The sequence below is a fragment of the Tursiops truncatus genome, chromosome 8 (genome assembly GCF_011762595.2).
Source record: "Tursiops truncatus isolate mTurTru1 chromosome 8, mTurTru1.mat.Y, whole genome shotgun sequence".
NCBI lineage: Eukaryota > Metazoa > Chordata > Mammalia > Artiodactyla > Delphinidae > Tursiops > Tursiops truncatus.
In genome coordinates this window covers 107,332,073-107,359,739 of record NC_047041.1, presented here as the reverse complement: position 1 = coordinate 107,359,739, position 27,667 = coordinate 107,332,073, and the positions used below count along the sequence as shown (strand labels likewise).

At 60.9% G+C, this 27,667-nt stretch overlaps 1 protein-coding gene across 3 annotated transcripts; it reads right to left on the bottom strand.

Moving 5' to 3' along the window:
- Positions 1-849: 849 nt before the first annotated feature.
- DUSP8 (dual specificity phosphatase 8) lies at positions 850-17,909 on the bottom strand. 3 transcript variants are annotated; one of them, XM_033861451.2, is made up of 7 exons: positions 17,591-17,909; positions 11,335-11,673; positions 9,755-9,893; positions 5,441-5,607; positions 4,778-4,937; positions 4,530-4,653; positions 850-4,281 (listed from the first exon to the last, which is right to left on the bottom strand). In XM_033861451.2, exons 2-7 carry the CDS (start codon positions 11,563-11,565, stop codon positions 3,237-3,239), a joined length of 1,866 nt encoding a protein of 621 aa, XP_033717342.1. In that variant the 5' UTR covers positions 11,566-11,673; positions 17,591-17,909; the 3' UTR covers positions 850-3,236. The 3 variants fall into 3 exon arrangements, with proteins under 3 accessions (XP_033717342.1, XP_073665464.1, XP_033717343.1); XM_073809363.1 differs by lacking the exon at positions 17,591-17,909 and adding an exon at positions 17,424-17,542; XM_033861452.2 differs by lacking the exons at positions 9,755-9,893; positions 11,335-11,673; positions 17,591-17,909 and adding an exon at positions 7,633-9,719.
- Between the last annotated feature and the right edge of the window lie 9,758 nt (positions 17,910-27,667).

Below are 27,667 nucleotides of genomic sequence, written 5' to 3'. Positions count from 1 at the left end.
GGGCTGAGGGCACAGACCTGCTGGGGAGGCTGCCCAGAGACTTGGGAGGTGAGGGTCCCCGGAAATGCTGAGAGTGGCACCTGGCACAGAGCTAGCGCTCAGCGTGTCAGAGCCGTCGTTACAGTAACGGCCGGGCACACTTTGGAATGGCCCAGAGGAGTCAGGTCTACAATGTGTCCCATGAGAGCACGGCACGGACGCTCAGAGCTGCAGCTGTAAACACACGTGGGCCGGGGAGCCTCAGCCCCGCCGCACTGACACTGCAGTCTCTGCAGCCCTGGCAGTGAGGGAGGGAGGCCTGCAGGGGGGCGCTGGTGCCAGGGAGAGGAAGCCGGCGGCTGGGGACACACACCAGTACTTCCCACCAGGTACCCTTGTGTGCCTTTGGGCCTTGAACCTTCAACGAGTAATTTAAACAACAGCGTAAAAGCCAGTTGTAGACACTCTGTATAGCTAGACCCCCATTTCTGTTGGGAAGGCAAGCTGTGGTGTGGTACGTACGTGCGTGTACCCACACGCTGCTCACGCGTGCACACACACGGAGGTGTGCAGGGAGCTGTGGTTATTTCTGGAGAGTGGGGTGGGGGCAGCTGAGGGGAAAACTGAGCCTCCATTTTATACGGTTCTAAGTTACTTAAATTGTCAGTAGCCTGAAACAGCACAAAAGGCTGCGCTACATCGTACACCTGCCCCTCCGCCACAGCAGGCCCACTGGGTTCTGGGTTCGGGGCTCTGAGCAGTGAGTCGGCGGCAGTCTGACTCTCCGGGCCCCACACCCCAGCCTCCTGGCCCCAGGAAGCCCCTCTACACCGCCGCCCACCAGCCCAAAGAAGGAGGCAGCCGGAGGCGTGGAGAAAACATCCATCTCAGGATTTATTACAACACGTCGTTTCCAAATACAAAAGAAGGGGGCAGGGCAGGGATGAGAGAGCGGCCGCGCTGGGAAGGGGTTCTGAGGCGGGGCAGCCCCGTCCAGAGGGACCGGGAGCCATGCGGGGGCACCTGCCACCTCTCCTCCGCTGGACTTTCCAGCAAATAATAGGAGGGGGCCGGGTCCATTCTGGGGGACCCCTGATGCCGGGGCACTGGGCCGGCAGGAGGGGTGGGAGGGCCAAGAGAGACTTGGAGAGAGCTGGGGCCCTGCCCCCTCCCCTCCCTGCCTGGGACAGTGGGTGGAAGTGACCAGGAAGGGGCTCTTGCCCGGTGCCCGGTGCCGCCAGCATGGGGGGCAGGGGGCAGCCGAGACGGGACCTTCTCTCATCACAGCTGCTCACTTCGACCAGCGTCTCATGAGCAACAGCCCCCACGCGCCCCAGGACAGAAGCCACAGCGGCTCCAGCCCTGGACAAGGACGGAGGGCGGGGAGAACGGGCCGTGGGACCCGCTCCCAGGGTGGTGGGGCCCAACCAGCGGCCCTGAGCACTGTCTCCTGGACAGCCTAGGGGTAGGGCGCGGAGTGGGGACCAGTGCATCCTCCACACCCGGGGTCACCTCAGGAACACAACGCGATAGACAGACAGGAGGCAAATTTACATAATCAATAATAATAATAATAATTAACCAATAGTAATAAATAGTTAAACCTCTAGTCCATAGATTGCAAATACAACAATGATAGCTTATGCTCTTGGGGGACGGGGTGGGGACACAGGGAACAGGAACAGAAATTTTGTTCAAAGGGGGGATGACGGGACATAAGGCGGGGGTCAAAAGAAGAACAAGTAGAAGAAACAGCTAGAGGGCAGCTGGGGGCAGGCACGCTCCCCCCCCCCCCGCAAGGCCTGCCTGAGGACTCAGTCCTGCCCAGGCCACCCCTTCTGCCAAGCCCCTGGCCTCTCCCCAAGGTGACCAGCCCCCACTCCTGGACACTCTAGGACATCTGAAGGTTGGGGGACACCCACTCCTGCCTCCCAAAGCCTTGGGACCCACTGACCGAGGAGGGGTAGCTGGGGCTTTGCTCCTGCCCTCACCCCCCAGGCTGGCCCACCTGGGCCAAAAAGCCACCTGGGAGTAGGGACTGGCATGTCACCTTGAAGATACCGGGGAGGCTTCAGAGGAGAGGAGAGGGGTGTACAGGGGTCTCTCTCCTCCGAGGCCCCTATGGAGGTTGGGCAGACGTGGGGGACACCTCCTGCATCTGCTCACATCAGGGATATTTACGTGGAGGCGGCCCTCCCAAGCTAAGGCCCCCACCCCCGGAGGCATAAGGGGCTGCCAGGCGCTGACTGCCCCCTCCCTCTGCAAGGCAGCCACTCCTCCTGGAGGGACCTCCACCTGCAGAACAAGCCCCTAAATCTATCTGCCCCCTCTGACCAGCCGAGCCAGCACTGGCGGCCCAGCTCCTCCAGCCTGCCACCCCCCAGGGGCCAAGCTCCCCCTCCTGCTGGCTCTCCCACTGGCAGCTGGCGCTAGGGGGCACCCCCAAAGCGGAGGAGAGGGCAGCAGCCTCCCCTCGGGCAGGGGTGGGGGCATTCCACCTGCATCCCTGCCCTGTGGACCCATGTCATCTGACACTCGGGAGCCCCCTTCACTGTGCTCTTCCCCTCTTCCAGACCCCAGTCCTCTGAACACCCTGGGCCCCCAACACCTGCCAGGCAACGGGCCCGGGGGCATGGGCGGTGGGGGTGCCCTCTAGGGCACCGAGACCTGGCGCCTGGAGGTGGCCGGGGGGCTGGCGGTGCCTCCTCCGCTCCCGGGACACCTCCTCCCACCTATGGCTTTGGTGAAGTGCCCAGAAAGGAGCAGAGAAGGAAGAGGGAGGAGAGGAGGTCGTGGGGCGGGGGAGGGGCAGGGAGGTTCTGCGGCTCAGTTTGTGGCAAAGGTTTTTTCATCTTTTTTTCCCCTTATGTAAAAAGTGCACGAAAGCTCAGCAGCCTCTTTGCAACGGTCAGCAGTGTTTCCTGGGGGAGGGGGGAGGGGGGAACCCCAGGCCTGGCACCCCAGCTTGCAACTGAAGGTGGCCTCATATTGCTTAGAAACGTGGGCTTCAGTTTAAATACCAGACAGTAAAAATAGAGCTCCGAGGACCGCCCGCACTGTTGCCAAGTCATTGCCAGAATGAACAGCTTAAATAAATAAAAAATGGAAATATTTACTTCTCGATAAAAATCGCAGTAAAACCATTTACCTTTCATTGCATTATATATAATACGTATTTATAGCGGGCCCAGCCGAGGGAGGGCAGCGGAGGGGCTGGGGGCGCCGGGTCCCCGCGGAGGGGCCGCTCCCGGCCGCGGTCAGGACACCTCGATGACCTCCGCACTGCCCGAGAAGCTGGCCTGCTTGCCCAGGGCGGCCCGTTCCTCGCCGCGCGCGCGCCCCTCCACCATGCCCTCCTCAAACTCCATCTGGCAGCTGCGGCGCTTGAACTGTGTCTCCGGGGCCGGCTCGTCGGGCCAGCCGGTCCTCGCGTCCCGGGCCTCGGGCCTCGCCGTCTCCCGCCGCCGCAGGTCGCCGCCTCCCGCGCCCGGCCCGCTGGCCCGGCCGAAGGGTGCGAACCGCGCACCGCCCGCGCCCTGCGCGCCCTCGGGGCTGCAGCACCAGGGCCCGTCGGGGGACGGTGTGCCCGGGGAGTCGAGCGGTGGCGCCCAGCCGCCAGGGCCGGCCGGCTGGCTAGGGCCGGGCAGCCCGGGCGCCGACAGGGCCGAGAGGCCGAGCCGCGGAGTCTGCCGGGCGGCGTCACCGAAGTTCAGGCCGAGGCCGGGCGCCGGGGAGCCGGCCAGGGGCCGGGGCCGCCGGCGGAGCCTGGGGCGTGGCTCAGGCGGCGCGTCCGGGCTGTCGGGGCTGGGGGAGGGCAGGCTCAGCACGCCCCCCGATGGGCTGTCCAGTTTGCAGAGTTTGGAGGCCTCCCCGGGGTCGGGGGGCCCGGGGTCTTCGGGCTGCCGGCTCGGCGCGTAGGCCGACTTGATGTCCAGCGAGAAGGAGCGCTTGAGGCGGTTGGTGTCCTGGAGGCGGTCAGAGGAGAGGTGCAGGCCACGGAGGCCCTGCTGCAGCGCGCTGGTGGCCGGGGCGGGGGCGGGGGTGGGGGTCTCCCCACCCCCCACCTGTGCGCCCTCCCTGGTGGTGATGGCCGCTGCGCTCCCGGTGGCAGCACTCTCTGAGGTAGGTGGTGGCAGCGGCGGCAGTGGGGCGGCAGGGCCCGGGAGGGGCTCTGGGGTCCCAGGGTGGGATGCCCCGTCGCCCTGCAGGGCGGCCAGCAGCTTCAGGCTGCGTTCGTACTCCAGCAGCTGGCCCAGGAAATTGAAGTTGGGCGAAATGGACGGGCGACGGTCCTTCACGAACCTGGGGTGAGAGCCGCTCAGTGGGGGCGGGGCTCCCGCCAGGCCAGGCTGCCCACCTGACTCTCCCCTGCCCCCACTGCCCACTCCGGGGCACAGAGCTGACGCGCAGACCCAAGTGTGCCGGGGCTAGGCTCAGGCCCCCATCTGCAGCTGGGGCAGCCAAAGGGGGGTGCCCTTCACTGCTGGGCCCATCCAGTGGCTAGTGGTCGAGAGGGGAGGGGCCAGGCCCAGGCGGGAAGGAGGGGCTACCTGTAGGCGTCGTCGGACGACATGCCCATGGTCTTCATGATGTAAGCGATGGCGATGGTAGCGGAGCGGGAGATGCCGGCCAGACAGTGGACGATGACCTGGCAGCTGGACAGCTTGGCTTTATCTGAGGGCAGGGGGGCCAGGTGAGGGCTGGGGCTGCAGTCCTCCCCGACCCCAGGTTCAGGACCCCTGGCCCCCTGCTTCCAGCCCTCCCCCGGGACTGGGCAGGAGGGTGCTGTCCACCTCACCGATGAACTCGATGGACTTGTCCAGCCAGGGCAGCAGCTTTTCACAGTAGTTGTCATTGATGGGAATGCGCAGGAAGCGGCTCTCACAGATGAAGTCAGGCTTGGGGCAGGAGTTGCTGGCGTTGAGGACGTAGCTTATTCCGTTTTGGGTCATCAGGTCCTGGGAGGGTGGGAGAACAGGTTGCAAGGGGGTGCGGCTGGGCAGGAGGCCCGAAAGCTGGGATGCTCTTGTGGTGGGAGCCTGCAGGCCCCATGCGGGGAGGAGGGGAGAGTTGGGGAGGGGGTGGTGAGGAGGCTGGCGGGCCCTGAGAGCCCCACCTGTGGCCTGGCCTGCCGTAGGCTCCCAGGAATTTTATGGCTGGGCTGCCTGGGCGGTGGCTTTACCCTCTTCCCTCGTCACCATTTTTAAAACACGGGGTTCTTTCAGGGCTGGCCAGGGGCCCAGTGACATCAGCAGTTTGGCATGTGGGCTGCACTGCCAAAGGGGCAGGGAGTTGCCTCTCCACCCAGCCTGGCCAGGCCCTGCCCGAGCCCTGCTCTGGTCCTGCCAGGCCCCCTTGGGTCCTCCCGCGCCCCCAACCCGTGCTTCCCCCACACCTGTGTGCATCCGTCATTCCCCCAGACCAGCCTAGGACCTGCTTCGGACTCCGGCGGTGCACGCACCTTGTTCAGGACATCCTTCTGGGAGCCCAGGTAGAGGTGAGGCAGGATGCGGGTCAGGCCCACGCTGGGCACGGGCAGGCAGGGCTGGGAGAGGCTCATGGGCAGCAGGGCGGCAGGCTTGCCCTCACAGAGGCCGGGGAAGCAGGAGGAGAAGGTGGCAAAGCCCCCTGCAGGAGGAGAAGCGGAGAGACATGCGTCACGGGGTGGGCAGGCTGGGGCAGGGGAGCCAGGCCACCCACCCACCACCGCGGCTCAGCCACACCCACCCGGACGCCCAGCCCAATCGGCGAGCCTCTGGCCTGAGCACCTGGTCTCCGTGCTGGTACTGGAAGGCCATTCTCATCGCAGCGGGGGCGTGGGCCGGCACATTTACATCACCTGCCCCTGCGCTAATTCCTCCTCACACTAATCAGGGGCTGGCCTCGCTGAGGACGCCGCTGTGATGCCCATAAAAGTCAGGGCCCATAAAAATGATGGGCCCTGCACGTGCAGGGCCCACAGAGGGGCGGGCTCAGAGGCCACGGGGGTCTTCCTGCAGGGGTATCACCAGCCCCTTCACACTGTGGCCTGGGCCAGGCTGGGCCTTCCTGCCTCTCCCCCTGGGCTGATGCAATCCCTCCCTGCCTCCAATTGGCCAGGAGCCCCGGGCCAGGCTTGGATGCCAGGACCGGGAGGCAAGGGCTTCTGAGGGCCAGCCTGCCCCCCCACACTGGGCATGACATCACCCACTGGAGCTGGCACAGCCAGCAGGGGCATCTGCGCTCAGGTTACGGCTCCATTCCACCCAGCAGGGGACTACGGAGGAGCAGAGGCTGGGCTGAGAGCTGGGAACGCTGGGGACCGGCAGCGCGCAGGCCACGCGCTATACACGTGGCTGGCATGTGCCCTGCCGCCTTTCCCGCCCGTGTGCGCTGGGCCAGATTGGTGGAGGGAGACCCTCCGCTGGCCAGAAAGGGCTGAGGGGGGCCCACGGGCACACGTCTGACTCTGCGAGTGACCGCGGGCCTCAGTGTCCTGGTCCTGTGCGCCCCAGGCATTGTTATGAGGCTCAGGGAAGAGGACCAAGAAACCACTGGGCCAAGGCCTACCCCATCCCGCGGAGGAGGCAGGGGAGCCAGGCAGGTGCCCTGTGCTTTCCTGCCCTGCCCCACAGACACAGCTGGTGCCAGAGACCTGGCTGATTCCGGAGGACAGAGATGCCTGGTGGCCTCAGCCTTTGCCCCGGTCCAGCTCGGTGCCCAACTAGAATGCCTGACGTGTGCACACCCTGTGCCCCCAACAAAGCCTTGACCTTGGGGGGCCACAGAGGTGGGGGACCTCCAGCCTAGGGGTGTGGAGGTATAAGCCTTGGAGGGAAAGGGGTCCCTTCCTCAGAAACCTGCTGGCTGGACAGGGAGAGGCAGGTGACTGACAATGCCGTGGCTCTCAGGTCCCCAGGAGGGGAGGTGGGCTTAGCTGGGTGCCAGGGTGGGCCCCAACTCACAGTCCAGAGCCAGGGGCCCCTTGGATACTCCTGCTGGAGGACAGCGCCCACTGCGGACGGGCAGGGTCTGCACCCTCTCTCCCAAGACTCCTCTGCCCTGGTTCCCCTACTCTCTGCTCTCTCAGCGTCAAAGACAGACAAGTATGGAGGTGGGGGAATTCCATCAGGAACCTCCCACCTAAAGAGAGTCTCAAGGCAGGTGCAGAGACCTGCCAGCCTTTGCTGCAATTCCTGGAACCCCCAGGAACCCCCTCCAGGAAGAGCCAGGCAGCTTGGGGTGCCCCCTACAAACCCGCTGTAGACACCAGGTCTGGTACGGCCTGAGACTGCAGTCCTTCCGCGATTTCAGGGCCACCCCAGGTTCTGGGGATGGGTGACAAGGGAGGGTGCCAGCAGCCCTGGACCCTCTGCAGGTCCCCCACCCCCACCCCGGCCCGGACTCTCAGGGCCTCGCCGAGGGCTCTCCAGGGCACCTTCCTTCCGGAGGGACCCCCCCCAACCCCCTGCTCTCTCTGCCTTGCAGGTCAGGGGAAGCCACACGCAGCTCCCAGGCTTCACAATGAAACCCCGAACCCGCACAAAAGCGCACGTCCTGGGAGGACTCCCGGCCCCACCCGCCTCTTCCACCACGCGCTCCTGCTCGGACCGGGGCGGCGCGCCCGGGAGCCCCCACCGCCCCGCCGCGGTCCCAGGCTGGGGCCGCACCCACCCTCCGCGCAGGGGCTGCTCCCTCCGCCGTCTCCGACCAGGGTGCGAGGGCGACGCGCGCGGGCTGAGCCGCCTGCGGCGACATCACCAGCCCGCATTCCGCAGGGACGCGCACCGGGGCGCAGCCGGCTTGGGCAGGACCGCCCGCCGCTTAAAGGGCTAGGCTCCCTTTCCCATGCCCGCCCCCACCGGACGTCACCAGCGGAGCAGCTGTGGGGGGAGGGGCGCGGCATTGGTCACGGCAGCCGGTTCTGGACCCCGGCACGGCCCGCCCCCACGGCCCTCTCCAGCAAACCTCGATGTCCTGGAGCTGCCTTCTCTCTGGCTGTGCCCCACCCACGGAGGGGGCCTGGTCCTCCCTTCTGGCTTCTGCGGTGCTGGTGATCCCGGAGAAGAGACTCACTTCCCCTTTGTGGGCGGGCAGCATCGCTCTAATCCCCTCAGCCTTGCCCTGCCGTTCTCACTGGTTCAGGTGGGCACCGTGGGCCAGGCCAGGAGGCCGTCCCCAAGTTCGGGTCCTGATCTGGCGTCACTGTGAGCCTTCCCCATATGGTGGGGGGTCACGGCTTCTCCCTGGCTTGGCCCTCAGAGAAATGGGAGCGAATACTCTAACCCTGCAGGGTGAGGCAGTGCTTCCTAAGGCTGAGTGAGCCAGGTAGGGCACGGCCGGGTCCCAGGTGACCCCCCTCAGCCCCCCAGGGAGACAGACCATGAGAGGCTCTGGGCTTTCCCTGGACAGCCCAGGGGTAAGGGAGGGCGCTGCTCCAGTACCCTCTTCTCAGACTCCCAGAAGGACCTCTGGTTGTCACTTCTGGCTGGGACACACGTGCGTCCACACACACACACAGGGGCTCCCATCTGGGCCCTGGGAGGGTTCCCGTTCTGCCCAGGACCCCTGTAAAACTGCCCCCCTGCTTGGTCCCCAAACCGAGCCCAGCGGCTAAATCAGAGGATCTGCATTTCTGTGGCTTCTGGTTCCCAGAGTTCACACACACACACACACACACGCACACACACGCACGCACATGCACACACACACACGCACACACGCGCGCACGCACACACACACAGAGCCAGGTGCAGACACCCTCTGACCTCGCAGAGCCGGCCTTGCAGAGCCCTCTCTCCTGGACACGACGCACGTGTAGAGGGCAGCATGCACTCGTGCAGCCCCTCCTCTGAGAGGTCTGCCCAGAGCTGCCTGGCTCCTGCAGCTGATGGAGCCCGCCTGCAGCCGCCCCTCTCCCGTGCCCACCGACCAGCACCCCCGTCTGTGCTCAGTAGATGCTCAGGGCAGGTGTGCCGAATGAACCGAAGCATCCCACCAGCTGTGTGGTGGTGGGGGTGACGCCAGCGTGCCTCCCCCCCCCGCCTGCTATGGCCCTGGGCAACCAGAGGCCAGGGGCACCCAGGCAGGGAGGCCACATGCCCCTGGGACAGGCCCTGGGCCACCTGGGCAGGGGGTGGATTCTGCAGAAGTATGTTAGCCACTGCCTACAGGAGGAAGGAGTGGGTAAGAACCACAGTGCAGCCTGCCTGCGTGCGTGTGTGTATGGGGGGCTGGCCAGGCTGCTTCTGGGGAATGGGAAGCCCTGTGGGGACTTCCACTCGCCCACCAGACAGCAGTCATGATCAAGCAGGCTGTTGTGAGGCCACCTGTGCCAGCTGGAGTGTTCAGGGGACCCCCCCCCCCCACCGTGTGGGACAAGTTCTGGCTCAGTGCCGTGTGTGCGTGTGCGTGTGTGTGTGTGTGTGTGTGGCGGGGTGGGGGTGGTTTCCAAGGCAGACCGGGTCTTGGCCTAGATTCCTCCCCCATCTCCCCTGCCCCAGGCCTGTGTCGGGGGTTCCCTCCTGTCCCCCTCTTCACCTGCTGGTGGTGGGGATGGGCCTGTGCTGGAGGGGGCTCTGAAGTGTGGTGGCCCAGAGGAGGGGTCCCTGGAGCCCCTGAGAACTCCAGAGCTACGGAGGTTCATCCCCACCAGGCCCCCACTGCCGCAGCACACACTGGTCTCCGGGCTCAGAGAGGAGAGCAGAGGCAGAGCCAGAACATGACTCCTGAGACAGACCCCCCCCCCCGCCCCCGCCAAGCTGCCGGCGGCGGGGAGAGAGGCCTCCAGACGCACCTGTGAGGATGGCCACGCTGTCGAAGCAGCCGTCCAGCTTGCTGAGCAGGATGGAGAGGAAGCTGTCTGCGGCCAGCACGCTGGCGTCCCTTGTGCTCTGGTCATAGACCACCACGTCCTGCGGCTCCGTGGCCTCCACCTGGGGGCCAAGAGGGCAGAGGTCAGGGTGGCCGGGCACCTGCCAGCTGCCACACCCCCTGCTGCCACTGCTGCCGCTGGTCGGGGGATGGAAGGGAGGGGCTGCCGCTTGGGTGCCCCAAGGGGAGTGGGGGCAGGCACCCAGCCACAGTTCACACCTGGACAGGTGTAAATGCCCACAGCCACACGGGCAGACCCTCGGAGCGGGGAGGGCCAGGGGGACACGCATCCCCGACGTGGCCGAGCCCGGTGCGCGCACTCACACGAGTGAAGGTGACAGACACTGTGGGCCAGGCCCGCGTGGAGGAGACACGGGGAAGGCAGTGGGACTCCCGGCAGGTGCACACAGGGGCCAGGTGGCAGGCGCACAGGGAGGCCGGGGCTGCTGGCTCCCAGGGAGGCTGAGGGAAATCAACTCTTCCTTAGGGACCCGGGAGGCACACTTCGGGGGTTCTTAAGTGGGGGGGGTCTTTGGGTCTGGGCTCTCCTTTCCTCCCCGGCCAGTGATGGGGAAACTGAGGGCTGCGGCAAGACCCCTCCCCCCAGTGATCCAGGCAGCAGCAGCAGGAAGCGGGGGTTCCGGCTGCCCCCGCCCCTCGGATGCCACCGGGGCCCAGATGTGGAGCAGCTCCCGCTCAGACGGCAGCTGATGCCCCGCCCCCCAAGCACGCTCAGCCCTTAAGCCAGCTGAGCTGCCAACCCTGGGCCAGATGATGTCACCGGCAGCCAATGGGAGAGCGTCCTGGCCGGGAGACCTCGCTAGGGGTTATTAATCACTGGATTCCCCTCACGGTAGCCATAGGGAGCCGGTTCTGCCCTTGGGGTGGGGGGACTCCCATCTGGGTCCTCTCACATCCCAGCTCTGCACGGGGCAGGGCCTGAGACCAAGACCCTCCCTCAGGCTCTGGGCTGCCTGGCGGGCCACCCCTCCCCCACTGGAGGTGCCACTGCCTTCCCAGGTCACGGCCCAGCAGTCCCGGTCCCTCCCCAGTGCGGACTCAACACTCCTTGGGAATAGAGACAGGATTGTTCTCTGCAGGTGACCTGAGACATTCTTGGGGGCCACAGAGAGAATTCCGGGTCCTCAAGACTCCGGAGGGGAAAGAACGGGGGGCTGGGGACATGAGCTGTCTGCGTGAGACCCTCGGCCACCAGGCCCGTCCTCTTCCAAGTCCACACAGCCATCAGAGTGCGGGCCGAGTGGGGACCCAGACGGGGTCAGTGGCTCTGGGAGGGAAGGAAGGGGGGACGGGTGTTGAACCTGTCAGCGGAGGGGGGAGGGGCCTTCTTGTAGCCCTAAGAGGGAGCGGGGAACTGCTCTACAATGGCTCAGATTCCAACCCTTAGGAGCCCAGGTTAGGTTCCAAGGCAGAGGAAGGGGAGCTGCCCCAGCCCAGGCCCCCGGAGGACCCTGGAGGGGATGGGCGGGCACGAGGCGGTACCTGGCTGCGACAGGTGGGCTGGATCAGCTCCGCGATGGTCACCTTGCCCTGCTGCAGTCGCCGCTTCACCAGCTTGGAGCAGCAGATGTTGACGGAGCTGAGCACGTGCCAGCTGTTGTACTCCACGAAGGAGCGGCTGTCAATGACCAGTGGGCCCCCGGGCCCACCCCGCAGCAGGCTGGCCAGCTTCTTGGCATCCATCACCTTCCGAGGGAGCCGGTCCCCGGCCATGGCGTGGCAGTGGGCAGTGGGGAGGGGGTGAGCCCGGGAGTGAGCAGGGGCCGCTCCCACTGCCCGGGTGTGGCCTAGGGCTCCGAGTGCCTGGGCATGGCGCCAGACCTGTAAGGACAGGCAGACTGTGAGAGGCGCTGCAGGCCCCGGGGGTGGGCATCGGCAGGGCCGGCCTCCGAGGGGCTGGCGGTGGCACTGGTCCAGGGGCACCGGCGCGTTTGGGCCTGACGTATGCCCGTGGGGCCCTCCCTCCCTCTGGCTCCTCTGGCTCCTCTGTGCAGGTCGAGCTCCCTGACCCCTCTGGGCTCGACTCGGGGAGTCTGTGACCCATGGAAGGGTGCTCGGGAGTGGCCCGTCCACTGCTGCACCCTCCCGGTCACGGCGCCAGCCTCTCCGCAGGACACGGCAAGGCGAGTGGGGGCTCACGGAGGGAAGGGCCTCGGGGCTCAGGCTGGGCTGGAAAGGCAGGACGAGGCCTGAGGGCCCCTCTCCTGGGCCCTTGGGTCCACGGACCCTCACTCATTCCAGAACACCTCATTCTGCCCCTGCATCTCCTGTCATCCCACCCCTGGGATGCAGACCTCTCCCCAATCCGGCCTCCACATCTTCCCACTTCCCCGCACCCAGGGCAAGGCAGGGTCCGGAACATGCCCCCACCCTCCCCCACTGCCAAGCCCTCCCGTCTGTCCGTGGCACACCCTCCGTCTCCAGCCCCTGCAGCCCAATCGCTGCATAAGCTGATAATCTGGATGGCGGGGGGTAGGGGCTGCCTCCACCAGGTGATGGAGGCAGAAGCCAGGGCGGGGCGCTGGAGGGGGTTCAGGCGTGGAGTTCTGCAGGCCAAGGTTTAGGCATGCCATGGGCCAGCGTCCTCCTCCTGCAGGGGTGACAGTGCAGCGGGACACCCCGGGCACAGCAATGGCCGGGGGTCTAGCGGGCCCCTTTTGGGGACCAGTAGGTCCAAGGATGGGGTGTGGTGGGGGGCACCCGAGGACAAAGGTCAGTGTGGGTGACCCGCATGTCGGACCCCCTGCTCAGGGGTGCCCAGAGGGAGCAGGAGGTGGGTGGGCACACGGGGGCTCCAGAGCCTGGGCGGAAGGCCCCTCCCACAATTTGTGCCAAGGCTCTGCCACCCCCGTCCTACCTGCCAGGCCTGGCCTTTCTCTAGGCACCCCCAAGCCTCAGAGCGCCCCCCGGAGGCATGCAGCATCAGGACGATGAGTTTGCTTTAAAACTGCGGAAACTGAGGCTCAGGGAAGGGGTGGGATCAACCCGATTAATGAGACTGGACAGAACCCGGGGCGTCCACGGCTGCCATTCACTCAGGGTCTTCCCTCTGCCACATCCCCAGCCATCTTGGGGGTGGGGGAGGCCGGGAGACAGATGCTCCCTCCAGGGACCACAGAGAGGGAACCCCCTCTGCAAGCCCCCAGCCTGTAGCTGCAGAGAGCGTTGGGGTGCGGCACCTGAGGACACTCGTCACCTTTCAAACAGCGCTGATGACACTGGGGACAGCTGCCACCATCTCTGGACCACCCCCTCGGGCGAGCTCCTAGGCTGGGGAGGGGGATGGCGGAGGTCACAGAGGTGCAAGGCAGGTGGGGACCGGGCCCGCGTGGTGTGGGCAGCCCCAGGCTGGGCCACCGGAGCTGCTGACAAGGGGGTTGCCAGGATGGCCCTGGACAGTGCTGGGGCCTTGGGGTCCCGTTCACAGACACCCCACTCCTCAGGCACTCCAGTTCAACTGCGGGGCAAGGCCTGGGGGTGTAGCTGGGGCTGCTGCCCTCCTGAAGGCCACGCCAAGCAAGTTCAACAGCCACAGGGCCTGCCTACTAAGGGGGTCCCTGCCTGTGTGCCAAGGGGTCCCCAATTCGATTCCTGTCTGAGCTGTTCTGAGACGCTTTTCCTGAGTGCTAACCTGAACCTTGTCAAGGCTGTGGCAGGCCGTGGCCACCAGGTCCCCTTTACACGCTGCTCCTGCAGGCCTGAGCAGAGCCTCCCACCCTTTGATGTGGACCACAGCCCAGTTCAGAGGCCCAGGACCCTGACAGGGATGCAGTGGGCTGGGGACACCGTGGGCCAGAGGGTCCTATCCTCATGGGTTAGGTGGGGGTGGGCTACCTCCCACCGAAAACGACAGAAGCCAAATGGAACTCTGGTGCGGGGGACAAGGGAGGGGGAGGGAGGGGAGAGGCCTTCGCTCTCCCCGTGGCCAGCCTGCGCGCCTCCCGCCCTCTGGTCCTTAAATGACCGGAGGGACGTGGAGAGTTGCCCACTCCACAGATGGGAAAGGAGGCTAGAGGAGGGGCAGGGAGGTGAGGTTGGAGACCCAGGGAGGAGAGTGGGGGCAGGGCTGGAGGGGGGGGCAGCTTGATCCCAGGCCCGGTACCTGGTCCCCGCCCGGCCGCCGCCTCCCAAGGAAGCCTCCGGCTCGGCCCTATTAACCAGTGTAGTATTGTTATTTGCAGCCGAGGGGGACTCATTAGCAAGTTGGCACCTCCGTCGTCTCCATGGCAACAGCAGAGGTGCCAGGCAACCGCTGCTCCTGCGGCAGCAGCACGGAGCAGCTCGCTCTGCAGAGCCAGGTCCCCTCCTCGTTCGCTGGCTCCCACCCCGCTCCACCCTGCAGGTGCCCAGTAGCTGGGCCTGGACCACCCCAGCCGGGCCAGCCCCTCTCCATCCTGCTCCACCGGGTCCTAACCTTCCTCACCTTCCAGCAGCCACGTGCACAGGCTCCCTCCCTCCCACCCCTGGGAGGCCTTCTCTGAAAGACCAAGGTCTGGCCAGAGCACCCCTCCTTTGAGAGACCTACACCGAGCTGGCCTCCTGGGTGGGCACCCGCACCCACAGGGCCTCCTCGGACCTGGAGCTCCTGCGGCGTAGACCCGTCACCTCCTGAGGTGCAACACACGGATCAGGGCCTGGAGCTGGGCAGCAGGGTGGGAGGGGTGGAGACGCTCAGGGCAGCCTTGAGCAGAGCAGTGGGGCTAGAATAGGCCAGGTGGGCACAGAGGCAACAGACATGGTAGGGCCTGGGCCTCCCCGCTTTTAAGACCCACCCCAGGCTCAGCGAGACCCCTTCCCTGGGGAGAGAGCACCCAGAGCCTGGGCCAGGTGTGAGGGAGGCACAGCCCCACACACCCCTATCAGCGGGCCCAGGGCCAGGGAGACAGCAGTTCCTAGCCCAACAGCAGAAGGAGGCCCCTCCCCCCCCTGCCCTGGCTGGGCATGGCCTAGGAGGCCGCAGGCAGTACCCGGGCTCCCCGAGGCCAGGTCCATGGACGCAGCGCTGCCTGGCCCCCGTGCTGCATGCAGGCTGGACACGCCCCTCGGCACACTGGCTGAGCTCAGGGCCTGGTACTTACCCCACTCCCCGAGTCCACCCCAGCTCTGTGTGCAGTTATTCTCATGACAGTGCGTGTGCGCATTCATGTGGTCACTGGACGCGTGCGTTCTCACATTCTGTATGCTGAGTGCCCCGAGACCCCAGGGTGCCTGAACCCCAGGTGCAGCTAACGCATCTCCTCACACGGGCTCCCACATCCTCCAGGCGGCACATCCATGTCCCTGAGCACATGCATGACCAGGAAACTCCCAATCAAGGGCATCTTCACCAGAGGACTTTGCACTCAGCGTCTAGGGATCCATGACCCCCAGAGACGGGCAAACAGAGACTGCAGCTCACTCACAGTGTATCTCCAGCCCTTGCGGAGCCTGGTCACACAGGCAGGCCTCAGGAAGAGCTGACGGTGGACGGACCCAAGATGCTGGGTGTCAGCTCACTCTGACCCAGGGGAAGGTTTGGAGGCAGAAACTGCTACACTCAGAAGGCCAGGAGAGAGACTGGTAGGGGGTGACCTTCCAGCGGCAGGGGGCCCACGTGCACAGACCAGGTCAGCTCGCTTGACCCTGTATGTTACCAGATGTTCTCGCCCCCACTCTCTGCTCCCCCTCAGCTCTCTGGGGTGAGTGGCACAGGATCCAAGCTGGCCTTCATCTGTCCCGGTTGGGCTTGGCAAGGCCAAGCAGAGCCAGCCTGTCCTGGGGAGGCTATGGACTTGGGAGACAGTGGGGTGGAGGCCCTACCCGCTCAGTTCCCGCGGATCGGGGCTGAACTGGGATAGGAGGGCTTAGCATGGCGTGTGGGTCCTTGGAAAGGCAGGCTCGGGACCCTACGAATCTAGGTTTCCTCTGTTCCTGCCTGGCTTGTTTTAGCCCCACTGATCTGCAAAACTTCTGCGGGTCACCATTCCCCCCCACACCCCCCGCCATGTTAAATACCTGCGCCAGCATCTACCCGTCATTGTCCCGAGGGGTTCAGGCAGAGGCGGCCTCCGCCTATACAGCCCCGATGGTCGGTCAGAGTCTGACCCACATCACTCTTGCTGTGGGTTTGGCCCCTTCCTCTCCTTTCCCTATGAGCTGCACATCTAGGACATGTGCAGACACTCTCTGGCTTCCTCCACCCCCAGCCCATGGTCCCCCGAGCTCTCTGCCTGGTTGAAGCTTCTGGGCCCCAAGGTCAGTCTCAGCCTGAGAAGAGAGGTGATGCTGGGAAGGGTCCTGGAGCAGAAGGTGACTTTAGGCATCTTTCTGCATCTTTGTGCATGGAACCTGCTTTTCCCAGAGGCAGCCTCTGGGGCCCAGGAGCCTTCCCAAGGGCTGTGGGCAGCAGGGGACCAGAACCTGCCCAGCAACTCTTCTGGGGCCCTAGGCTGACTACAGCAGGAGGTGTTCCAGCCAGACTTCAAGATGAACTCCCAGCTCCTGGTCACATGATCTGGCCATCTCTGGCAGGTGCTTATCAACCATCTGAGGAGCGAACACATGGGACATCTGTCCTCCTTGAGCAGGACGGGGCGCTGGATGCTACACTCATTCCCGGGGCTGCCCTGGGAGCAAGGTCTCAGGGAGATGACGGGGAGTGCACAGACCCTCAGACCTCCGCAGACTCCCAGCAGCAGGGGCACAGGGCAGGAAGAACACCGCTCCCCTGGCCTCCAGCACCCCCCCACAAGCTGCACAAGAAAACTGCAGACGCCACACTAGATCCTGTCACCTCTCTCCTCCATCCTATGGAACCGCCTACCCCCGCCCCCTCATTACTGCGGAGCCCAGGCCCCAGCGCTCCACTTTGCAGAAGCCAGTGCATTTTTGCAGCAGGAAATTAGAAGGCAAATTCTCCCAGAAGGGATGACCTGGTCGGGGCTGGGCGCACTGTTGCCCCCTCTCCTCCAGGCCAGACTATTACATACCCCCCACCCCAAGGTGGGCGCACAGGCTGAACGAGAACGGTTGCACTCAGCCTGGCAGTGCCAGCCCCTCCCCCAGCCCCCGCCGCGTCTGCAGCAGGCTGGCGGATGGCCTTTATTCCGCAGAGGCCAGCTGAGCACCCCGAGGTGGGGGAGCCCATGGTAGCTTGGCCAGACCGGGGAGATGGATCTCTAGTCCTTCCCCGCCGGACGCGGAACGACCTCTGTCCTGAGGCTCCCACCGGCCAAAGACCCTCTGCTCCTATGGCCCAGGCCTCCGCATCTCCCAGCCCGGCCCGGGAAAGGACGATCTTCTCCAATTCTGGCCCCAGCAGGGGGCCGTCGGGGGGGGTTTGGGGCTTGCGCAGAGGCTTGTACAGATCCACGCTGGATCGCAATGGTCCTCCTCGTCCTTAATTCATGCCCCTCCCCCACCAAAAAAAGAAGGAATTGCGCGGAGAAAGGTGGCGAAGCGGTGGCCGGGTGTGGGCCGGGCCGGGGTCCGCTGGGCGCCGCGGTAGGCGGGGGAAGGACTTATCGGCCCGGTCAGCGGTGTCCCCGCAAGCCGGGTTGGGGGCCAGCGCCCCGCGGGCCGGCGCCGCTCACCTCCAGACGGTCTCCTCCATTCGGGTGCCCGCCCGGCGCAGCCCCCCGAGCGCTCCCTACGCGGCGCCCCCCCGGCCGGGCAGGGCGCTCCGGCCGCGCGCCGGTTAACCCCCACCCCGCCGGCGCCCCGTGCGTCCCCGCGCCCCGCGCCCGGCGCCCCCGCTCACCTCGTTCACGCTCGCCTCCGGGCCGCCCCGGGGACCCGCGCCGCGCTCAGAGCGCCCGCTCGGCCGCGCAGCCCATGGGCCCGGCGGGGGCCCGCGCAGCCGGGGCAGGGGCCGGGGGAGCGCGCGGGCCGCGTCGCCGCCGCCGCCGTCGCCGCCGCCGCGGGGAGCGCTCGCACGGGCCCGGGCGCGCGCACTGCGGGCGGGCACGCGCGCTCGCGGCGCGCATCCCACCCCGCGGCTCGGCGGGCGCGGCCGGTGAGGCTCCGGCTCGGGCTCGGGCTCCGGCGTCCGGCGGGGGGGCCGCGGAGCCGGCTCGGCCGCCGCGCTCAGATGCGAGTGACAGGCCCGGGGCGGAGGGCGGGGCCGCCGGCGGGGATGAGGTCATGCCGAGCGAAAAAAGCCCCTGACGTCACCTGCAGCCAATCAGCGTGCACGGCTCGGGGGCAGGTGACGTCAGCCGGAGCCCGGGCTTCGGGTGCAGATTAAAGGCGGCGGCGGCGGCAGGGGGCGGGGGGCCAGGCTCACCGCCGCCGCCCGGCGCCCTCTGCCCTCACCCCTCACCCCGGCACCGGCTCTTAAAGGGGCCGCGCGGTGTCCGATCCCGCGCCGGGACCCCACCTCCTGGAAGACCTCTCAGTCCCAGCCCTCGGCCCCACCCGGAGACCCTAAGACTCGTCGCACACACACCCGCGGAGGGTCCAGTTGTCCGGGTTCCGAGCACGAGGGTTCTCTCCCCGCCGGCCTGGCCGGAGCCGGCGCCCCCTCCTCTCCCCGCAGCCTTTGTTCGTGCGGGGCCTGCCGCGGGGAGAGCCTTGCTTAGCCCGGGGCCCGGCAAGAGCGCGCACTGCGAGCCCGGCCCTGCGCGGCGCTTTACCTGCGGCATCCGCGCTTCCCCTCTCCACGACCCCTGGAGGTGGGAACCTGGGTCTGTATTTTACTTGGGAGGAAATGAGAAGCTCAGAGGCGAGAAAGTTTGCCTCAGGTCACATGTCTCATGAACTGTGGTGTGCGTGGGGGGCGGTCCCCAGTGCAGCGCTGTTCCCCCAGCCCCACCGATGACCTCCAGACTTTGTCGCTTACAGTGAAAAGTGGCCCCTAAGCAGCGCTCTAGGGGACCCGACCTGACAGTGTGACCCCCACCGCTCCGTAAAGGCAGTTGAGGGTCCGCCCCTAGCCGACCGCGGTTGGAACACAACCACTGGGCGCTTGGACGCTGGTTGTCCAGAGCGGGAACAAACATAGGTAATTACACCTTGGGCAAGTGTCGAGCGGAAATACCCTGGAGCCGGTGGGCGTCCGGGTGGTCACCCCAAGATGGGACGTGCAAGCAGTGACTGGAGGCCAAGTAAGCGCCCTGGTGCAGCAGGGACCACCCCAGGCTGGAAAGGCCTTTTCTCTCCGCCGGGTGCCAGAGCAGCTGAGGGGGAGGGGGTGAGGCGGAAGGGGACATGCTATCATGCATCTACGATGGGCCAAATGTGTACTGAGCTCCTGTGTCGGACACTGGGGGCTTAGCTCTGGGAAAGGGGAAAAGACCCCTGCCCAGGGAGCCGAGGAGCCCTGGGAGTCTTTGAAGGTAATTATTTTTGGGGGGAGATGTGACCAGACGGCCTAAGCATTCCTAAAACTCCTCCCCCAGGGCTACCAGGTGGAGAGCGAGGGCAGTTCCTCCTCCAGCCTGGAACCCCCAGCCATGGCAGGTCCCCGGGGGGCCACCCTAGGGCTCCAAGAGAGGCTTTGGCCCCCAGGGAGTGCAGCCCATTCCCATGGAGGGAGGGATCTGAGAGGCTGTTTGAATGAAGGTTCACAAAAAACGTTGCAGGGGACTGCTTCCTGCACCGTCCTGGGACAGGTGGGCACTCAGGACCCCAGAGCTCTGAGTGGGACTGGGAGAGGGCAGCAGGAGGGGGATGGGTAGGGCTCTGGAGGGCCTCTCGGCTTTCCCATGCTCAGTTCTCCGGATCTCTGGCCTCAGAGCTTTGCACACAGTAGGTGCTTAGTGAGTGCTTGGGGCCCCTCCCTTGCAAGCCTGAGGAGTGCCCAGGTAACTTTGAGTATATGGGGTGTGTGTGTTGGGGGGGGAAGAGTGTGTTCCTGGCTCAGAGCCAGCACGTAGGAATAACAAACATCCGTGGGGGGTGGAGGGGGGGTGGGGCTGCGGCTGGGATCAGGTCCTTCCTCTTTCCCTGCCGCAGGTGGGCCCCAAAGGAGGAAGGTCCTGCCTAGGGGAGAAGCCCTGGCTGGAGGTGGAACCTGAGCTCAGGGAGATGCCCAACCCCCGTGCATGGCCAGGTCAGGTCCGCGATGGAGTGTGGGGTGTGGCAGTGGCCTTGCTACCTTTGGGCTCACTCCATGTCTGAAAAGTGGAGGAGGCTGGGTCCTGGGAGGGGGTAGGAGGATTCAGGCTCAGCACCCCAGCTGGCCTGGTGGCCTGAGCCTGTAACTGAGGCCCTTGGGGAAGCATGGACAGACCCCCCCAAAGGCCCTGAGACCCGCAGGAGTGGGAGGATAGAGGAGCTGTTGCCTGGGGTGGGAGGATGCCCAGCTCGGCTTGGTCCCGGGGCCAGGCCCAGGACGAGCACAGTGGAGAGGAGAAGGGAGGGCCGTCCAGGTGGGCTGCTCTTTTTCCCGGCCCAGATGTGGTTAGCACCTGCATGTGGCCCCAGGAGCAGCTTCTGGCTCTAGGCCTGAGCAGGCAGCAGTAAACTGAGGGAAGGGGATGGTGTCCTAGTGTCCCTTCTGGGGGGTGGCGGTGGCCTGCAGCTTCCCCCTCCTGTGCTTGGCCAGGGGAGTGTGTTTGGGCCAGGATTATTTTATTTCATTTCATTTCAGTTTTTTGGCTTCACCTCGCGTCTTGCGGGATCTTAGTTCCGCCGACCAGGGATTGAACCTGCATCCTCGGCAGTGAAAGCACGGAGTCCTAACCACTGGACCCCCAGGGAGTTCCCAGGCCAGGATTATTTTATAATCCTAAGGGTCATTTCTCGTGCAAAACGATGGGGCAGTGGTACCCACTCTGGAGAGGACAGTGGCTTCCAAGGCCACCAGCTCTGGCCCTGGGTTCTCTGCAGCACGGGGCTAGACTCTATCCCTTCCCCCTTCGCCACCCCCAACCCCCTACTCCGCCCAGGCGGAGGGCCAGCGGTCTAGGCGCCTTGCCTGGGCGGTGGTCCCTGCCGCTCACGCCCCCAGACCCGCCCAGGTCAGCGCGGGGAGCCTGCATCTCCGCGGGGCGCGGCTGTGGAGGGGCAGGAACGCCTCGCGGGGGTTACGTCTCCCCAGCGGGGCCCGGCCTCCGGCTGGGGCCGCCGCGCCAGGCGGGTCAAAGTCCAAGCCGGGCAGGTGATCGCGGCCGCCGCCTCAGGGTCCCCAGGGTGGAGCAGGGCCCTGCACGGGGCCGGGGAGGAGCCGCGGCCGCGAGGGCTCAGGTCTGGCCAGGCCTGCCCTGCGCGCTCGCAGCCCGCAGCCCCCGAGGGACCCGCGCCCCCGGCCGGCAGGTGCGAGCGCGGTCGTCCACGCGGTCCGTGCGCGCCCCCTGCCGGCCGCCTGCGCCCGCCTCGCCGCGGGACCGCGCCCTCCCGGGCATTTCTTAAAGTTTCTTTCCGGGCAAAGGAAAAGCGGGGTTCCTTTTTTCCTGCTGACTCCCAACTCAGTGTTTCAACAAATAAGTATACCTGTATCCGTGGCGTAACAAGTCATAGAAAGTTCCCTCGCGACCCTTCCCAGCCCGTTCTCCCCCGCCCTCCTGAAGATCCCCGTCAGTTAATGTTGCCTGTTCTTGAACTTCATAGACACGGAGACAGGAGGCGTGTATTCTTTTGTGTCTCGCTTTTTTCACTCAAGGCAATACTTTTGAGGCTCATCCACGTTCCCGTGTCCCACAACCTGACTGTAAATGTCTGTGGTATTGTATTTTGTGGGTGTGCGGTGACACTTGAACCAATTCTCCATTTCTATGCGTTACATTCTTTCCATACCTTGGCTATTAAAAGCAGTGCAGTGAAGCAGCATCCTTCTATATGCTTTTTTTTTTTTTTTTTTTTTTTGCCACTCCTCAGGGCCTGCAGGATCTCAGTTCCCTGACCAGGGATCCAACCAGTGACCCTGCCGCAGAAGCGAGGAGTCTTAACCACTGGACCACCGCGGAAGTCCTCCTTCTTAGCTTTTACTAACACATTTCAGGTTATTTTCTCTCCTAGTATCTTATGACAGTTTTAGAATGTGCAAGTAAATACAGAGAATGATATAACAGACACCTATAACTCCGAGACCCAAACATGTCAGCATTTTCCCATTTTGCTTCAGGTTAGAAAGCAACAGTGCAGACCCCCGCGGGCTCCCTGGACCTCTCCTGCCCCTCTGTCCAGAGACAGCCTCCACTCATGATGGCAAGTGTCTTCCTGGCTCTGTCTTTATCATTTTGCTGCATGTTTAAGCCCCATGTACACCACATGGTATTATCTTGTACGCTTTAAGATATTTACGTATAAGAATCATAGTAACTGTTCTCTTTCAGTTTGCTTTTCTTCACGTTGCAGTCTGTTCATCTTTGTTGATGCAGATGAGGCTCGTCCATCCATTGTAGCTGTTGTGCAGGTTTCCGTTGATGAATGGATTTCCTCTGTCGACGTTTGGTTTGTTTTCCTACATGGAGCAGTGCTGCGAGGAACATTCTAGCAGATATCTCCTAGCGCCACCTAACTCGTAACTCATAGTCATCCCGGACCAGCTGTGTCAGCATCACCTGTGAGCCTGTTGAAACGCAGACTCTCAGCGCCCACCCCAAGCCTGCGGAGCCAGAATCTGTGTTTTAACAACTCTGGGAGATTCATAGGCACATTTGATTTTTTTAAATATTTATTTATTTATTTTTGGCTGCGTTAGGTCTTTGTTGCTGCGCGCAGGCTTGCTTTAGTTGTGGCGAACGGGGGCAGTTCTTCGTTGCGATGCATGGGCTTCTCAGTGCGGTGGCTTCTCTTGTTGCGGAGCACAGGCTATAGGCGCGCAGCCTCAGTAGTTGTGGCAGGCGGGCTCAGTAGTTGTGGCTCGTGGGCTCTAGAGCGCAGGCTCAGTAGTTGTGGCACACGGGCTTTGTTGCTCTGCGGTATGTGGGATCTTCCCAGACCAGGGCTTGAACCTGTGCCCCCTGCATTGGCAGGCGGATTCTTAACCACTGCGCCACCAGGGAAGCCCCCACATTTGATTTTTTGCTTTTTTTTTTGGCACCATTTTAGTTAATGGTTACAATCATTGTGCCATAAAATTGACTTTTTTGTTGACTTTTTATTGTGGTAAAATATGCGTAACATAAAACTTACCGTCTGGACCATGTCTAAGTGCACAATTTGATGGCGTGAAGCACGTTCACATTGTTGTGCAGCCATCACCACCATCATCCCCAGAACTTGTTCATCCTCCCAAACTGACACTCTGTCCCCATTAAACCCTCACTTCCCTGCCCTCCCCAACCCCTGGCTCCCGCTGTCCTACTTTCTGTCTCTATGGATTTGACTCCTCTAGGGACCTCATGTAAGTGGGATTATACGGATTTGTCCTTTAAAAAACTATTTATTTTTAAAGTGAACTATAGTAGATTTACAATATTGTGTTAGTTTCAGGTGTACAGCAAAGTGATTCGGTTATATATATGTGTGTATATATATTTATATATATATAATTCTTCAGATTATTTTCCATTGTAGGTTATTACAAGATATCGAATGTAGTCCCCTGTGCTATACCACAGATTTGTCCTTTTATGACTGGCTTATTTCCCTTAACATAATGTTTTCAAGATTACCCTGTAGTAACATGTGTCAGAATTTCATTCCTTATTTTTTTAATTTAATCTAATTAATTAATTAATTTTTATTGTTGGCTCTGTTGGGTCTTAGTTGTGGCTCATGGGATCTTCGTTACAGCATTGCGGGATCTTTTGTTGCGGTGTGTGGGCTTCTCTCTAGTTGTTGCATGCGGGCTCCAGGGTGTGTGGGCTCTATAGTTTGTGGCACGCGGGCTCTCTAGTTGAGGCATGTGGGCTCAGTGTTGTGGTGCGAGGGCTTAGTTGCCCCGTGGCATGTGGGATCTTAGCTCCCTGGACCAGGGATCAAAACTCCATCTCCCGCATTGTAAAGCAGATTCTTTACCACTGGACCACCAGGCAAGGCCCGGTGCACCATTTTATATTCCCAACAGCAGTTCATGAGGGTTCCAATTTCTCAACATCCTCGACACAATTGACTCGAATTTTAACACATGTGTAGTTCTGTGACTTTTAACACATGTGTAGGTTCATGTACCATCATCATAGTCAAGATACAGACCAGTTCTCCTAAGACTCTCCCTTGTGCTCACAAGGATCCTGATAACCACAGTGGGCCCCCCTTGATAACCCAGGACCACCTCCTCATTTCAAGGTTCTGAACTAAGTCATATCCGCAAAGTTTCTTTTGCCATGTAAGGTATTCACTGGCTCTGAGGAGTAGGATGTGAACATCTTTGGGTGTCCATAATTCTGTCTCCCACAGTTGGCATGATATCTTCCTTAAGTATCTGGAAGTATTCATTGTTGAAGACGTTGGTCTTCCGCTTTCTTCATGGGAAGATTTTCATTTACAGATTCATTTTCTTTAACAGATACAGGGCTATTCACACTTTCTATTTCTTCTCATGTCAGTTGTGATAAAACTGTGTTTTTCAAGGAATTTGCCTATTTCATCTAAATTTTGAAATTATTCGTGTAAATTTGTTCTCATACCTAGTTATTATGTTTTTATCGGGTGTAGGATATGTAGTAACGTCACCTTTTTATGTCTGTTATTTGTAATTTATCTTTTTCTCTATTTTTTTGATCAGTATTGCTGGTGGTGCGTAAATTTTGTTTTTTGTTGTTGTTGGTTTTTTTGTTTGTTTGTTTTTGTTTTGTTTTGGCTGTGCCCCATGGCTTGTAGGATCTTAGTTCCCTGAGAAGGGATTGCACCCAGGCCCTCAGCAGTGAAAGCATGGAGTCCTAATCACTGGACCGCCAGGGAATTCCCTGTAAATTTTGTTCGTCTTTATGAAGTTTCTCTATTTTACATCTGATTTCAATTTCATTGAATTATGCTCCTACTTTTACTATTTCTTTTCTTCTACTTTATTTCACATTCAGTCTGCCTTTCTTCTTCCAGCTTCTTGAGATGGAAATTTATTTGATTTTCACCTACTCTTCTTTTCTAAGACATGTGTTTTGAGCTATAGAGTTTTCCTTAAGCACTGCTGTCCAAAATATCTTCTAATTTCCACTGTGATTTCTTATGCTTATGGGTTATTTTGAAGTCTGTGATTTAATTTTCAAACATTTGGGGACTGAAAAAATATATCTTTCTCCTACTGAGGACATGTTTGATTCCTCTCTGTCAAAGAACATACTCTGTAACATTTCAGTAGATGTCAATTAGGTCAGGTTGGCTAATCACATTGTTCGGATCGCCTATATCCTTAGTGATTTGTTTTATCTCCTTGTTGTATCTGAGGTATAAAAATTAAAAAATTTAATTTTACTGAGATATAAAAATTAAAATCCTCAATCCTATTTGTGGATTTGTATATTCCTTCTTTTAGTTTCGTCAACATTTGCTTCGTATATTTTGAAGCTGTTTTTGGTTCATAGGCATTTAGGGTTGTTTTCGTTTTGGCCTCATTGCCTCCTTCAGCATCATGAAGTGCTCTCTGTTATCTCTGGTAATAGTTTATCTTAAGGTCTACCTTGTTTGGCATTAATATAGTTACATTAGTTTTCTATAAAATCAGTGTTTACATGGTATATCCTTTTCCCACCTTTTCACCTTCTACCTTTCTGGGTCCCAATGTTTAAAGTGTGCCTTTTGTAAATAGCATGTAGTTGAGTTTACTTTTACTTTTCCAATCTGACATTTGACATTTCTTGGAGTGTTTAGATTATTTGTGTTTTTGCTGTAATTGCTGATATTGTTGGGCTTAAGTTGCTGTTTTTTAAAAATTTTATTTATTTTTGGCTGTGTTGGGTCTTTGTTGCTGTGCGTGGGCTTCCTCTAGATGCGGCGAGCAGGGGCTACTCTTGACTGTGGTGTGTGGGCTTCTCATTGAGGTGGCTTTTCTTGTTGCGGAGCACAGGTTCTAGGCGTGTGGGCTTCAGTAGCTGTGGCACGTGGGCTCAGTAGTTGTGGCTCGTGGGCTCTAGAGCGCAGGCTCAGTAGTTGTGGCGCATGGGCTTAGTTGCCCCGCGGCATGTGGGATCTTCCCGGACAAGGGCTCGAACCAGTGTCCCCTGCACTGGCAGGCACATTCTTAACCACTGCGCCATCAGGGAAGCCCTAAATTGCTGTTTTTATTTCTTTCATTTCTTCTCTGTTCCTTTATTCCTTCTTTCTTGCCTTCTTTTGGATTCTTTTTTTTTTTTTTTTGTGGTACGCGGGCCTCTCGCTGTTGTGGCCTCTCCCGTTGCGGAGCACAGGCTCCGGACGCGCAGGCTCAGCGGCCATGGCTCACGGGCCCAGCTGCTCCGCGGCACGTGGGACCTTCCCGGACCGGGGCACGAACCCGTGTCCCCTGAATCGGCAGGCGGACTCTCAACCACTGCGCCACCAGGGAAGCCCATAACCCGAGTTTTGATACATACTATTTTCATTATTAGTCAGTTCTAACTATTTTTTAATTTCTCTTTTGATTTTCTCTTTGGCCCATGCATTATCTAGCAATGGTCGAAATGTTCCTAATGACCAGGGTTTTGTGGCTGATGCCACAGACTGATCTCTGCTGGATACGTGAGGCGGCCAGAGCACAGGGTCCCAGCCATCTGGTCTTTGTGGGGACGCCCTCGGCGGGCACGTGGGAATGTTTCCTAAAAGGCCCAAACGTGTTGAAGAATCCGCTGTGTTCTCCAGGCTCAATAAATCCTTTCCATCAACCTATGGTGCTGTAAATATTCTGCATCCTTAGCTAACTCTTTGCTTGCTTGATCATCAATGACTAAAACAAGTGTGTTGAAAACCTCCCACTCGATTCTGGAGTTTTAAATTTCTGCTTGTGATGCTGCCAGTTTCCCCCCCGGTAGAACTGGAGGCCCCGTGAGCAGGTACCCACGGAGTTAGAGTTGTGCTGATTGTGGCTGGTGTACCTTCTCCCATCCAGTTTCTCTCCACCGTTCTGTGTGCTTACGTTTTAAGCGTGTCTCTTCTGACTAGTGTAAAGCTACTTGGAAAGCTCCCGTATTCAGGGGCTTGTGTCCTTTAACCCATGAGCCGAATCCATGTGGATTGGTGTGATTTCTGACACATTTACATTTGTCCCTACGTTCTTTGCACTTAACTGTCCTATTTTTATGCTTTCTTTCACTTCTCCTTGTGTGTATGGGGTTTTAAAGATTTGTGTGTGTGCGTGTTGATTGATTTAGAAGTTGTTTACCGTATTCCCTGTGTTACTGACAGCCCTATTCATTTCATACCTACTTGGTTTTTAAAGATTTTTTTTTTTTGATGTGGACCATTTAAAAAGTCTGTATTGAATTTGTTACGATATTGCTTCTGTTTTATGTTTTGGTTTTGGGGGGCTCGAGGCCCGTGGGATCTAAGCTCCCTGACCAGGGCTCGAACCCACACCCCCTGCACTGGAAGGCGGAGTCCTAACCACTGGATGGCCAGGGAGGCCCCTCCCTATGTATTTTTAAACAACACATTGTCTAAATGCGATTGGCCTTCTACCAGCCTCCAAGAGCAGTGCAGGAACTCAGGAAACTTCGCCCCTGCTCCCTTTCCCGTCCTGCGTGGGGGTGCGTCCAGTGTCTGAGCGCCATCTGTTTTCCTGTTGCCTCTGGGCTCATTTTTGTTTATTTTTACAGTCAGTGTTTGATTAAACTCACCCGCGTGTTTGCCAGTAGCTCTGTTCACCATTCCTTCCTGCACCTGAGTCCTTCCTCCTTCCCGAAGCCCATCCTTGGCAAGCTCCCTCACTGAGCATCTCTTAGCAGACTCCACTTTCCATGAGAGTGGCTGGATTTCCCCCCTCACTCTTGGTACTGTCTTCACTGGGGACAAGCTTCCAGGTTGGCTGTTATTTTTC